Source organism: Sceloporus undulatus, chromosome 2 (assembly GCF_019175285.1).
Source record: "Sceloporus undulatus isolate JIND9_A2432 ecotype Alabama chromosome 2, SceUnd_v1.1, whole genome shotgun sequence".
NCBI lineage: Eukaryota > Metazoa > Chordata > Lepidosauria > Squamata > Phrynosomatidae > Sceloporus > Sceloporus undulatus.
In genome coordinates this window covers 91610227-91625619 of record NC_056523.1, presented here as the reverse complement: position 1 = coordinate 91625619, position 15393 = coordinate 91610227, and the positions used below count along the sequence as shown (strand labels likewise).

The following is a 15393-nucleotide window of genomic DNA, read 5'->3' as shown; positions in this document are numbered from 1 at the left end:
CCTTTTAGCTTGCCTCATTCAAAGTTAGGAAAAAATGCCAGAAATTGAGACTGAATACACACACACACAGCAGGACGACATAGAAAACTTTGGAATACAACAATCTGATAAGAATATTGTTTGGATCCTTCACAATAAAGACTGAGCATTCCAGAGAAAGCTAATAATAAGGAAACAATAATAAAGCCTATGGTGAACCCCCCCCCCCCGCAAAATCCACTCCAGTAATATATGGGGTACTTCAGCTTGTTGGTTCTTTGAACTTCAAGTAGACATGTATAGCAATGCATGAGTAGTTTCCTTCTTGCATGTCACTTAAGACAGGCAGGGATGAAGGAATTAAATTCAATACAATTTTCAGCAGAATGACGACTAATGCCCATTATGTATTTTGCTAAGGCATGCCCTGAACCCACATTCCAAAATCCAGATGACGGAATTGCAAGTGTATATATACCCATCTTTTTTAAAAACAAAAACATATGTCTTTAACTTCCTATAAGCACTATTTTGGAATCAAAACTTTTTTTTTACTATTTTTTCCTTCCAGTTGTAACATATAGGTAAGGACATTCTAAACTACTATAATGATCTGGTAATGGATTATTTAATATGGGATATTATGGTTCGCATACAGAAAACAACCAAGGTAACCATAAGATCACAAGAAAAGAATAAATTGGGTAGGTAATGAAGGTGGGGACCCCAACCTTAAACCTCATCATTAAAAATTATATAGATGCCAGATACTAAGGCTTGGCAAGTGTTTTCTTTTGTTTTGTTTGGCTTTGGTTATGATTTTGGCTCAATTAAATCAGTTCACAACCTGTGAGCTGATTCAAACCCTCTGTTCCCCACAAATATGCTATTGTGACATTACCTCACAGCGATATTAACACATTGGAAGTGTTGGAAGTGCAACGATGATTAACACTGAAAGAGTGGGCAATAGCAATAGGTTTAGATAGTGTGAGTAACCTGCAATGAGCTACCTCTGTCTACCTATCCTGTCCCCTCTGTACTGATAATTTTGAGACTGTTTCCACTTCTCCTCCTCCCACAACTCTCTCAGCTCTTCCCTAGAGATGTAGCCAGATTAGAACAACTCCCTGAGTAACTTTCCTATCTCAGAATGGAGTTCCTATAATAAAGCCTTTACTTTTGTTCTCTGAGACATTGGTGTCTTTCCTCCCTAGTCAGGCTCACTAACCGCTGCACACACTAAAGCTAATAGATTATGGGAGCCCAAAATCTTTTGTTGTTTTTAAGAGATCAGTGAAAAGATTGAGGTAGATCTAAGACTCAGGTCATGTATTAGAGAACAACGTCATGGTGCCCCCTCCCCAAGGCTGATGACCCTTCTCATGCTGAATGGGGAAAATTACTCAAGTTGGATGAATAGATTGGAGCCTGAATTGTTGAACAATGGCTTTCTTGATATCGGCAAAGGAGACAAACCAAAAAACCCTGAGGAAATACCACCCTGGGAATTTTGGGATTGGAGAGCTCATTGCATTATTGTTCCTATCCTATCTGAAAGGACATTGGGGTATATTCATCATGAGGTAACTGCTAAATCAATGTTAGCCTATCTTGAAAGGACACATAAGAAATCAGATGTCTGTCAGTGCTATTGCTGCTGAAGCTGTTAATTTCTCCTTGGATGCAGCCTGATCAGAAAGTCTAGGACTACTTGTTACATATTAAGGATTTAGCTGATGATCTGAGGCATTTTGATTGGAAACTGGATGACCAATTAATTATTGCATGCATTTTCAAGGGGATATCTCAAAACTGCCATAATTTTGTCATGTGTTTAATGGCTCAATCTGAGGCTATTACTCTTGACCCCATGATATGAAAATTAGCTGCTGAAGAGATTGCCAGATCTGAAGTAAAAGGAGAGGTTCCCCTGCATTCAACAGATGCTGCTTTAATAATAACTCAGCCTCATCATAAGAAGGTTTCTGCAAATGTTGCACACTGTTCATGGGGGGGGGGGGGGGGGCCCCCTGTAAAATAATTATCTTGAGAACAAAGGGACCAAGCAAAGGGAAAGAGACAGATATGGAATGCCAAGAATGTGAGGCAGACAGCCAAGTCATGCCAGACCCACTGTGAGGCATATTGATCAATAACATGTCTTTGATTTTTATAAAAAGTCTTTTGAAGATTTGGCTTTACAAGCAACACAATGAAATGAAAATATAAATATATTTAATTTAGACTTTGGGGCAACCAGCCACATGATTCAGACTATATAAGTATAGATTTGGATGAAAATGTAAAGGATAATGTTTGTGGAAGTGGACAGACAAAACTGCAATCTCAAGGACTGGGCATCAATGTTTTGTTATGCAAAACCCCATCAGGCAACATGAAACAAATAACTCTTAGCAATGTCCTATAAATCCTAATTTGCTATCATTTAAAGCACTGACAAAGAAAGACTGTGTAATTAATTTTAAAGACAATCACTGTACTATGTCTCATAATGGAAAATCTATAATGTGTGCAAATATAACAGAGGATTTATATGTTGTTGATTGCAAAATGGAATTTGCAAAGATGGCTAGATAATGCCTGCATGCAAACTGTTCTAGACTGTGGCATAGAAGGTTTGATCACAGAAATAATAATGCTGTAACTGTGCTTGTAAAAGGAGGTTTCGTCAAAGATTTGCATATGAAAATTTGGTGTAATGAAGAAAGATGTGTTTGCCGTGTGAAGGCAAATGGAACTAGACTCCTGCTTCCCAATTACAGTGACAGAGAGAAACAGCACCTTGTAGAGTTAATTCACAGTGATGTCTATGAAAGTTTTGTTAGTGGGAACAGATATTTGCTGACCTTTATTTATGATTACAGCAAATATACAGTTACCTATTTGATTAAAGAAAAGAATCAAGTTTATGAGAAGTTAGATGAATATGTGGCTGGCAGCTGGCAGCAACAAACTGAACAGAAAGCTTCAAATTTTCAGAACAGACAATAGAGATGAATTTCCAGGAAGCTTGGTAGAGCAATTTTTAAGACTGCAGGGTATTGAACATCAAAATAAATAAATAAATAAATAAATAAATTCCAAAGCAGAATGAAGTGATGGAACAGAAAAATCATACTCTAATAGAAATGGCAAGGTGCATGCTTCAAAACTGCCAGCAAGACTTTGGGGGAGAGGCGGTTGCAACAGTGGTTTATGTATATCTCAAAAGAGAAAAGAACCAAACTTGACAATGAAACAGAAGTGCACATATTTGTGAGATGAGCACCAGGATGTATAGGCTGCAGGCTTTTGTACCCAAACAATGAGAAAAATGTCACAGTCAGAGCAGTGTATTTTAATGACAGTGAAAGGCCAGGCACAGAAGAAGTGCTGGATGGCCAAATCCCTACTCTAGCTCATGGTAATGAAGAGAAAGAAGAGTCCAATGTGACACTATGGTTGACCAATGGGACCTAACCCACAAGAAGGGGATGCAAAGGTGCAACCCAGATAGTCAGGCAGACTTAATAAAGGAAAACCTCCCAGATGTCTTTCCTACATTGCAAAACTGGATGAAGTAGCAGAGCCACCATCGTGGGATGAATTAGAGATACCAGCAAATGAAAGAGATAAATAGAAAAGAGCTGCAGCAGAGGAAACTGAGTCACTACAGAAGAACAACACTTGGACACTTATAGAATTACCATGATGAAAACATGTTGTTGGATGTAAATGGGTTTTTAAGATCAAACATGATGAACATGGAGAAAATCAGAGATTGAAAGGCAGATTATTTGCAAAGGATACTCACAAGAGAAGATTATGATAAAACTTTTGCACCACTTGTGAAACACAGTACAGTAAGTATGAAAAGACATGTTGCAGCATCTTTGAGACTACCTGTGAGAAGGAAGTTGTTGCATATGTTTTTTTGTAGACTTAGGCCTGAAACACACAGACCAAATAAAGAGGCTTCCAGTCACTGTGGGGGGTTCAAATGACACATGTCCCCAACTTTGACTGCAAGCAGCCAGCAACCCTAAACTGATTGGATATGTAGATGCAGATTGGGCCAGTGATACGAATGACTGAAAATCTACAAGTGTATACAGTGGGCCCTTCCCTTATGCAGCAGATCTGTTCCAGAACCCCCTCACCTCTCCCCCCCCCCCCCGTGTAAGGGAAATACCACATATGCTCGAGCTTGTGCTCGCAGTGCCGTGTGGCTTGCATGCCATGGGCGCTTGCACTATTGCCTCTTCCAGTGCATGGCTTTCCACGTATGGCAGGCCCTTGATTGGACTATGCAGAAGTGCCCATGTTACTGTTTGACTTTGGAATAGAAGAGCCAACTCCAACAGAATTATACAAAGACAAACAAGGATGTATAAAGATCTCTCAGACAGAGAAGATCAGTCTCCAGGTTAAATTCATTGAAACCAAGTATCACTTCATGCATATGAAAAAGAGCTAATCAAACTGGAATATTGCCCAACAGAAGACATGACTGCAGATATTCTTACCAAGCCTTTGGCCAATGACCATTACCAAGCTCTATGAGAGAACATGAATCTTGTTGACTAGTGCACACATCATTGAGAAAGTGTGTTGGAAGTGCAACAATGTCCAGCACTGAAAGCTGTTCCCTAGAGATGTAGCTAGATTAGAATAGCTCCCTGAGTAACTTTTCCTACCTTTTCCTATCATGGAGTTCCTATAATAAAGACTTTAGTTTTGATCTCTAAGCCATTGCTATCTTTTTTCCTTAACCAGGATCTCAAACTACTGCACACACTGAAGCTAACAGAAAGATGATGTCTGAACTGAGACTGGGCAGGGGGAGTTGGAAGAATTTCAAACTTGCTACAATTCCATGAGCTACTTACTAGGCCCTTCTGTTCCATTATATTACCAACACCCTTCCTGAGTGATATCTTTCTGATACATTTTGAGCCTAAGCATAGCAGAGGGCTTCAATATTTTGTCAGGTTGCAAATTAATCTTAACAAATGATAACATAAACATCTTTAACAGATGGGAGATTCAGGCGGGTTACAAACCACCACCAGGGATGTCCTGAGGCTGCCGCCATTTTTATGCCTTGGACGCATAGTGTCCAGATGTGTCGTGGCGGTTATGATGTCGCGAGTGCGCCATGGGCACCTCGCGGTATCATAATGGCGCCGCAGGAAGAAGCTCCATTTTGGAGTTTCTTTTTTGCTCCGTGCGGGATTCACGCGGTTTGGATGCTGCGACTCCCTTGTGGAGCAAAGAGCAGCGCCGGCAGACCACCGCAAAGCGGCGGTCTGTAAAACACCTCAATTACATTATCAGAAACTCTCTTCTTGTAAACCAAAATTTCATAAACAGACTAAAACCTGTTGATAGTCCCAAGTAAAGCAGACCCACTGAATCAACAAGATTTACTATTCAGCTGTTATTTACATGGGTCTATTGCAGGCAGGACTAGCAATGGGATGTAGGCCTATGAGTACTTCCATGCCTAACGTCTAAGAGAACAATTATTTTATCTAAATCTCAATTATATCTAAAAGTCTCTCAAGAAGATTTTGAACTGTTTATTATATAAAATATTGAATTTTAAAATCAACCGGATGTAGATCAGCTGAAAGATTTGTCCTTAATTGCTGTTCTTCTATTGTCTTGCTTACATAGATATCTTCATTTTACACTTACCACCCATATTTTCACTGAAGAAATCAAATACTCCCTCTTCATTGGAATGCCAAGAGAGGGGTTGAGAGAGATTGCTGGGACTTTGGATTGACTTACTGTGGTAAAACAGAAGGTGCTCCAGATCTGTGGAAGTGAACAATTTGCCATTTGCCATCACGGCGGTGCCAGATTCGAGTCTCCTCAGACTGTGCAGTGCGAGGGATCCCACTTGTATCAACGTACTGTGTAATGCGGATGTAAGCAATACAAGCAGACTCATCTCCCATTAAGTGGATATGAGGATTCAGAATGGTAGTGTGCACCGGTTTGCTGTTTCTGGACCATACTAGGGGTGAGGGTGGGGAGAAAAACCAGAGAAATCAGTGCAGTCTGCTCTTTGATTCTTCACTCTAACTGGAATACATGAATCTATGAATCATTGTAGCAATCAAGAAAAGGAAGAATGCAATACATTTCCTTTAGCTTGTTTCACTTTATGTTCCAATGAATTTCAAGATGGAATGATATCTTCATTATAAATGTTTGTGCTCTGTCGCCTAGGAGCCAACATGTTGTGGTAGCTTAAGCATTGGACTAGGACTCTGGAGACCAGGGAATATCTTTAAAAGATATTGGAAATCCAGCCCTCTGAATCTCTGTTTAGTGTGGAAACCCACTGGATGACCTTAGGCAAATCAAACTCTCTCAACCTCAGAGTGAGGCAAAGACAAGCCCCCCCCCACTTTGAACAAATCTTTCCAAAACCCCTCTGTGATAGTGTAACCTTGGGATCATAATAAGTTGGAAAGGCACCCAGCAACTCTGTCACTTAAATACCCTAAAGGCACCAGGTCTCATCTGATCTTGGAAGCTAAGCAGGGTCAGCTCCTATTTAGTACTTGGATGGAAGACAGCAATGGAATACCAGGTGATGTAGGCTGTATTTCAGAGAAAAGAACTGGCAAAACCACCTCTGAGTATTCCTTGTCTTAAAAAAACCCTAGGAAAAATCCATGAGGTTACTGTAACTCAATAGGCAACATGAATACATATACTAACATACATCTTGAACTTGATAGTAAGCCATCCAGCTAATTTCCTAGAATTAGAATATTCACACTACATCCAAACATTTTTTATTACCATTTATGACTTCTGTTTGGAATTTTGGGCAATATCAAGACAGAGAACTACTAGTTTTTATGAAAATAGAAACTTCGAAGCCATTTCCTACTGACTCCATCTGTAGGTCTACCTTGCTCAGCATGATCTCTTCTGACTAGGAGAGGTTTTTCAGAACTTCAAGCTGATTTCTTTCCCAAATTGAGATTCAGATACATATTTAGAGGCAATATGAGGCACTAAATCACTGACATTATAATGCAAAGTATCATTCAATCTATGAACCATAAATACCTGTGGGAGCTCAGTTAAGCTACCCTTCTTTATGACAAATCTCAAAAAGGGATAAGACCAACATAATGAAGGCTTGTTGTGTGCCTTCAAGTCATTTCTGACTTATGGTCAGAAATACTCTAAGGAAAATCTGTCATGGGGTTTTCTTGGCAAGATTCTTCAGAAGGGGTTTTCCATTACCAACTTCTGCAGCTGAGAGAGTGTGACTTGCCCAAGCTCACCCAGTGGATTTTTCATGGCCAAGCCATGATTCAACCCTGGAAATCAGCATTGTAGTCCAATGCTCAAATGACTATACCATGCTACACTATAATGAAGGGAGGGTCCAACAAATGTTAGCCATAATGGTTATGGGATGACTCTTTGTTTTTCAAGGAGTCTTTCAGAAGCATAGGAAACACCATCTGTGTGGAGTCTTTTAAGAAACCCTTTGTAGAATATTCATCTCAGGTCCTTCCCTGGGATCAGTGTAATTTTGTGGTTACAGTATTGGACTGAATCTCAGGAAACCCAGGTTCTATTTCCTACTCAGTCATGAAATTCTAATGAGGTAACCTTTGGGTCATTCATTCTCATCCTAACTTTCCTCCCAGGATGGTTGTGAGAATAAAATGGAAAGGAGGAGGAGTATCATGTAAGTCACCTTAGGTTCCTTACTGGAAAAAAGGAGGATATACATCTAATAACAAAAGTATGTTGAATATGGTTTTGTTGGATTGAGACTGCATCTGTAATGATTTTACTCCTGATGTCATCAAAAAAGGCCAGTAGTACTACAGTACCAGTGATTTTCTTTCCATTAGTTTTATGGAGCTCAAATGAGCAGAATTCTGGAAGAAATGAGTTGGTAACAATGTAGCGGTAATTGTTGATGTTGATAATTGTTGATGTGGCCCCATTCATGTGCCAAGCCCCCACTTTGGCACAACTGACCCCATAGCCCCCTTAGAAAGAACTCATATCTATGTCTTCAGGACCCATTATAGACTTCGCTATGGAGCATGTACTGTATACTGGCTGTAGCTGGCATAAGGTTAGACAAACTAATAAAGTGATTTCATAAGCCAATATTAAGATTCTGATAGCAAATGACCTTTAGAGAAGGTAGAAGGTGCTTACAGTTTTCAAAGTAGAATCGATGGAAATCCAGCCCTTCCACCAGATTCCCAAGAGCTTCTGGTTCGAAAGCAGTCATCCCAGGGTCACACATTTTTCTGGAAAAACCCATGAAAGACAGAAGTAATGAAAGAAAGAAGTAAAATTACCTCCTGCCACCCCTTATGGTTTGTATGTATGGCCCCTTAGAGATATCTGCAGTTTCTCAACTTTCATGGGGCTTCCTGCATCTATGATCCCCCATAAATGTGGAGGGGTGACTGCCTGTGTATAAAAATACCCTCAAATCAAAAAATAAAATAAAATAATCCCCAAAATCCAAAATACATGTGGTCCCAAGCATTTGAAATAAGAGGGACTCAAGCTGCCACTACATGCAACAATTCTGGTGTGTTGGCTTGGAAGACAACTAAGATGGTAATTACCAGTGCTGGAAACGATACAACAATAGTAAACAAGGAAGTGTGACATAAGATCCTTATAATACAGTGCACCCGCATCATATGCAGACGTGTCATATGCAGCTTCCGGCGTACACTGGAAGCCACGCCAGAAATAAGCCTTGCGCGCCCCCCCCCAGAAGATGTAATGGGGTGCCCACAAGCCCTATTACTTCCAATGAGGCTCAATTTGGGGGGGGGGGGTCCGGAATGGATCCCCGCGTAAGAAAAGGGCCACCTGTAATAAGATTCTGTTGTTCAAATCTGTAAGAAACTAGTTGTTTGACTCATAGGAGTTTATCACATGGGGAAAATTGAAAGTTTAAACAGGTCAGAACCCACAGTTATCCAGCGTATTAGGCACAATTGCGCAAATGGTTTTCAGACAACACTGCGTGCAAACCATTTAGAATCCAAACAGAAAGTGACAAGAATCAGGGAATACTCATTTATGGTAAAATACCGTGTTTTCATTTCCATTTCATTCATGAATTCACCTTCTTTGTGCAATTGCTGTAATATGAAATCTATTTGTGAGATTCTCTCAATTTTTATGCTTGTTGGCAGATTTCCTATGGTTTTTTGCTGCTTTGTTGTGCCAAGAGGGACGCTGCCTTTTATGCTTCAGCCAGGCTCTTAAAGGAAGCTTGCTCTCCCTCATGTGGCTCTCTCTGTGTGGATGTCTTCTCCTCTTCCAGCCTTCTCCATTGGCCGAAAAGAACAGCTGGTGAGGGAAGGCAGGGACGCAGCAAGAGCAAGAGAGAAGTTTTCTCTTTCCTTTCCTACTTCTTTTGGGTAATGTTCTGTCCTTTTTACTTAGGTTGGATACCATTTTTTGGAAAGTAAGGGCAGTACAGTATATTTTTTAATGAAGAAAACTGTATAAATAAAATTGTTTATTTCTCTCTATGTAACTTCTGATGATGCAACTACTGCTTCTGTGTGCATGCACAAAAAAGTTATTTCCAAACCATCAATGGGATTTGTCTACATCTGTGTGAAAACCAAATGCACTTTCTACCCACTTTCTCGCATTAGTAATGTGCTTTTAACACATTGTTGTGCTTTGCATGTGATAATCATTTGCACATTTGTATGTTTTTCTGGGATGCGGCCACTTTTACCATTTTCAGGATTGAAGCACATAGGTCCCTGTGTGATAAATTCCCTAATCACTCACAATTGAGATATTCCTGTAAATGATGGAAAACTTTGTGGGAGGCAGGGGGAATCTTTGGCAAAATGCTTTCAGATGGACAGTTCCTAGCACTACCATTCAAACAACACTGTGTGGCTATGGTATTTTGTGTTTCCTTCCCTAATCGATTTTTTTTTTTTTTTTTTTTTTGCTATGTGTGTGGTAATAAAATTCCCAAAAGCAGCAGTGAAAAAGAAAGTGACAAATGTAAGATTATGATATTTGGACTCTACCTAAAATTTTGTGAACAAGCAGAGTGATTGCACAGTTAAATCTTCATCTAGAATCTAGTAAAGCTTTAGTGCAAGGGAGAGAATTTGTGGCCCACCAGGTGTTGGCATGCAACTCTTATCAGTGCTAGTCCACATTGCCAAAGGGTGAGATATGTTAGGTTTGGCAGTTCCAAAAGCATATCCAAGTCCATGAGTCACCCACACCTTTAGTGACTTGTGTTGACCATTTTAGTGACTTTAGTGTTGAGCATTTTAAAGTTGTGCTGGGATTTAATGAAGGTACGTGTAAAAGTAAAATCTTATTGCTTTATTATTCATCTTGGTGACAGAGCAAAAACTGGGCTTGGTTTGTTCATTTTTAAAAATACTTTTCTCATGGACAGAAATAAAAAAGGCCTGTAGCATCTGCTCTTCATCAATATGTTTGTTCTCTCAGCCAGGAAACCGAGCCCATTCTTGGTCACCTAGCAATAATAGCTGTGATTCATCTGCAAAAGAAATCCACCTATTTTAATTATGATGGGACACAACAACACAATGTTGTGGAATGAACCAATAATAGCACAGTAATTTACATACTTTGTGTATGCATACAAGAAAATCAGTAATGCACATGCTTTCAGAGTAATCTCACCGTGCTTTCATTTTGTCTTGTTTTTTTCCCCCAGCTAAAGACATTTGGAAGTTTTACTACTAAATACTTGACTGTGCACTGGACTAGGACACTAATATGTCACACACACACACACACACACACACACACAATGTAAAATCCATTAGACAAACTCACGTGTAGGACTCAAAGTCACCATTACTTATTGCTTCAATCAGCTGCTCCGTCACTTTAATGATTTCCTGTTTCCGTACTGTTGGTTTAAAACAAACAAACAGAAGATTAACTGTGAAAATATGGCATGTAAATAGACAGTGAGGAAACAGCATTTGTAGGCCTATGTTGTGATTCTATGGAACACGAAAGAAGCATAGAATATGGTGCTCAGCACAGATTTAATCTTTTTGAAAATTTAACTTTTTTTTTAAAGCCTCTTTAGATGAGTCATTAATGATATGAAGGTATGTCTGAAAATCCTCTGGCTTTGACATTTCCAGTAATCAGAAAGGGGGCTGAATGAAATTTTCATTAGTTTGGAACAGGGCTTCATGTTTTTGATGAAGTATCAAACTTATAGACATTGCTGTATACATAATGGAGGGAAGTAAAGTATGCATACTTGTATAATTTACACAGGTTGCAGAATCTAACCCTTTTTCATGCAGAATTTGAGTTTCTTGTGAGAAATTAATCCCCCTCCTCATTTATTCTTTTAGTTCCAACTACAGACAACCAGCTGGTTCTGAATGAAGAAAGGTAAAGGCTTAAAAGACTGAAATATCCGAGAAAGGATACTCCCCCACAATGGAAGAGATCTGAAAAGGAAGTATTTGATTTTGAGTTTTTACTGGAAAGAGTTAGAAAAAAGTCTAGTTCACATGCTGGACCAATCATGTAGTAACCGTCTAATGAGACTCAAATATGGGAAAACCCTTACCATTAAAGTACATATAAGTAGCTGAGTTATGGTGAGGCTTGGCAGGTGGCAGAAAAGCAGCCTTCGATGATAGACACAGGCTTGTACTTTCCTGCCTGCCTCTGCATGTGCTGTCCTCCTACAAAGCTGCTGAAGATGAAGCACATCCAAGCAACACTACAGCTAGAAGGCAAGTCTTTGTTGCTTGGCAACACTAAACCCAAATAACTAAGAAGAGGGGCTGATGGAGGAAACTCATGAAGCAAGACAAGGTCACCTAGTGGTAGAAGGATAAGGGGTTCAAAACAAAAACAAATGAAATTAGGGCCAATTGTGATCCAAGAATAGAAAGCCACTCCTTTTTTATAACACCTGTATTGGTGACAGTATGGCTTCATGGATGCAGACGCATGTGAGGAAGTAAACCAAGTCAATGAGAACTTATGCTACAACTTCTTTTGGTCCATTAGTCTCAAAGGTCCTACAAGATCTCTTAGGATGCATATGCTGTTGTTCCTTTTGTTATTCTTGCTGCTAAAAGTTAACTGTGACCTTTATGACATGAAAAACCTCTATAAGCTGTCCTCCTGACAGTGTATGAATATTATAAAAACACATGCTCAAGAACGTTACTTTTTAGACTACAGCTCCCAGAATTCCCTAACCAGCGTGAGTAGTGCCCATGATGGCTGACGGTACTGGGAGTTATAGTCCAAAAACTAGGAAACTCCCTCCTGCACTCTGTTAAAGTAAATGCAGTGGCATTTTCCTTTGCACACGCATGCCATTCTGTAGTGGAGCACACTGTAATGTGGTGGCAAATATATGGTTTAAAAGTTCAGAATCAATAATCCTCTAGTCATGTAAGTAAATGTTTCTCCTTGTGGTCTCCTAGTTTGAGAGGTTACTTTCTACACCAGCAATGTCATCCACACTGGAAGCATGGCTCCATCCTCACAAATGAAGAGATGTGCATCAGCAATGCTTCTCTGCATTACCAAGGCAAAATATATATGAAGGAAAGAGCTCACTCTCCTAGAAGCAATTCTGTAGAACAATTTCCACTACCTGTTCGTGGCAACCTATGCTGGAGCAAGAGAGTTTCCACAGCTTAACTGTATTTTTTTTTCTGGAAAGCTGTTATGCTCCTAGTTCATATCTGAACTGGCCTAAAGGGGTGAGGTTTGAGCCATACATTGGCAAGGAATGTGTAAAGCAAAGAAAATAATTAACATAGGGAATTCCTTCCTGAAGATAAGAATGAGGAAAGATGTGGCCAAGGTGCCTTTTCCCTGGTGCAAAAAAGAGCGGCTTTTTGCTTCTCCTTTTTGCTCTGGGAAAAGGCTAGTTTGGGGGTGTGGTGTACAGTTGCTGTGGCCCCAAAATGGCGAGCAAAGGGGTGGTGGCAAGCCTCTCCTTACCTGCCATTTGTTTCACCCCTCCTACAAAATGTTATAATGCCATGGCTATAATAATAAAGGATTCAACTATACCAAAATAGACATGCCCATTAAATATCTGAAGGCTGAGTCTTGGGTTTGGGTGCCAGAGTGCTCTTTCTGGAACCATTGTCAGATTACTTCATGCAAAAATAATTTTATGTAAACAAGTTAAAAACAAACACACAATATTAGGACTCAGTAACCTATACTTAAATGTAACATGTTAACCCCAAATGTTTCAGAACAATGACTGTCATCCAAAAATTTCTGGTCAGTTTATTTAGATAGCTGTTATTATTACTGTTAAGCAACTCTGCTTACCCCGGGCTGTATTTTCATATCTCATATCTGGAGATGGGCTATTTTTGAGAAATCAATGACTTTTTGGGAACACTAGATTAGATTTTGAGGGAAAAAAGGAATGTTTCACTGAGGCACAGGAATATCCAGGTAAACAGAATTATCAAGTCTAAAATGCTTCTTCCTTCCATTTAGTAATCTATATTTTCTCTCAAAACTTGTGGCAAAGGATCTCTTCACTCAAAGCAGCAAGCCAGTCTTTCTCTGCCTAACCTCTGTTGTATCCTCAGCCAAACTACCCCCTCCACCCATACCAGGGATATACAAACACAGTTTTTGTCACACTAATGTTAAAGCCATCGACTGGTCCAGAATCCCATTGTCAATTCCTGGGACAAGTCACTCAGCCTTTGTCACCTGGCCAGAAAGCACATCATTTGAAGCTAGTTTTATAAAATATAAATATGGTTTCAAAACCTAACCTCTGTCATACACACCTGCACTCTGTGTACAGTCTGTGTCACCTTCTGTGTCCCAGTCTGAGTCACTCCAGCTTTCCAGAGTCTTCTCATCCAAGAGTTAATCACATTGCAAACCCCTAAAAACTTTGCTATCCCCTTTCCATATTTCCATTTGGGTTAGCTCTGCATGCTGTGCCATTTGAGTTGCTATCTTGTGTGTGTGTGTGTAATTGCACTCTGGATTTTTCTAAATAAAATCTTCTTAATTCACTCAAAACCTGGAGTCCTTCTCAATTAATACTGGTAATAGATGGGTGCAAAAGGTCCAAAGGTTACCAATGCCTCTTACTAAAGCTAATTTTCTCAACATTTGAATTAATGCTAACAGTTAGTGGGGGTCCCCAGTCCCACCATTTGTTCTTTTGGGTAACGTAACTGAAGACTACAATGTAGCTAATAAATAGTGGGTATGAGGTGTTAACTGAAACTTTGTGTCATATTATTTGAGTTGCAATAAAATATGAACATCCTCTTTGTGCCTTTTCCTCCTCAGTCAAAGGAAAGGGAATGTGAAGTCAGGTTCCTTATGCTATTTTCATCTGCCTTTAAAAAACAAGCTTTTTAAGCCTTGAACAATGAAAGCAAATTTTAAAGCAACAACAGAACAGACCTCTTTCCCTCATTTATCAAACAGGGACCTAAGCAGTACAAAATCCCTCCAGTCCATCTGCCCTGGTCCAGGCCTTGGAGGTAGAGAGGAACTGCTGGACCTCTTACCCTTTCCCTCCACCACTTCCTTCTCCTTCTGTGTCATGACTTTTTAGATTGTAAGCCCGAGGGCAGGGAATCGTCTAACTAAAAAGATTGTATGTACAGCGCTGTGTAAATTTATAGTGCTTCATAAATAAAGGTTAATAATAATAATAATAATAATAATAATAATAATAATAATAATAATAATAATAAAATTTAAGAAGACCCTGTTTTGTCCTATGTTCTCATCTGTTTGTTTGTTTTTTCTGGATCAACAGGGTATATCTTCCAGCATTTCAGTAACAGATACAGTGTGTTCGCTTTTCCAAAATATTGTGCAATAATGCATAGAAAGATTTTTAAAAGTGAATATAGAGCTAATTATTTCACTACAGAGATAAAACAGTTAATAATAAAATGTGTGGACTTTCCTCAAATAGAGTGTCTGTCATTTTAACTATTAATTTTCACAAAACAAATGCACACATGCTCCATATGTCTGCCTTTCCTTCATGAGTTATTCCCAGAGAGGCAAATTTTCAATTAATTTTAATGCCAGGCCAAAGTCCATCTCCACAGCAGATGTTCTTATTTTCATTTGGGAAGACTTTACAAATTAACACTGAGAAATTATTTCCCAAGCTGTTACTGGAATACTGGTCCTGTCAAGTACCAGGAAGCAGACAGGACTTCATTGGGATTTTCCCAAAGGGTGACTTAAAGTGTTGACAGAGAAACAAGATCCAACCCCCCCCCCCACCCCCATGATGCAGAATATGGGAAGAAAGGAAGGAAATTGTCACTGTTTTTTTGTGGGTTTTTCAGGCTATGTGGCCATGTTCTA

The 15393-nt window shown here is 39.5% G+C and overlaps 1 protein-coding gene across 4 annotated transcripts in view; it reads right to left on the bottom strand.

Annotated features, from left to right (window-relative positions):
* The window catches only part of CAMK2A (calcium/calmodulin dependent protein kinase II alpha), a 176239-nt gene that overhangs the window by 7934 nt on the left and 152912 nt on the right, over positions 1-15393 (bottom strand). For 3 of the 4 annotated variants that reach the window (XM_042449335.1, XM_042449337.1, XM_042449336.1), the window contains 3 exons: positions 10855-10930; positions 8197-8291; positions 5779-6007 (listed from right to left, as the gene is read on the bottom strand). In XM_042449335.1, coding sequence (XP_042305269.1) covers positions 5779-6007; positions 8197-8291; positions 10855-10930 — 400 coding nt within the window. Of the gene's footprint in view, positions 1-5774; positions 6008-8196; positions 8292-10854; positions 10931-15393 lie in introns of those variants that run through there. The other variant, XM_042449338.1, reaches the window with a different exon arrangement.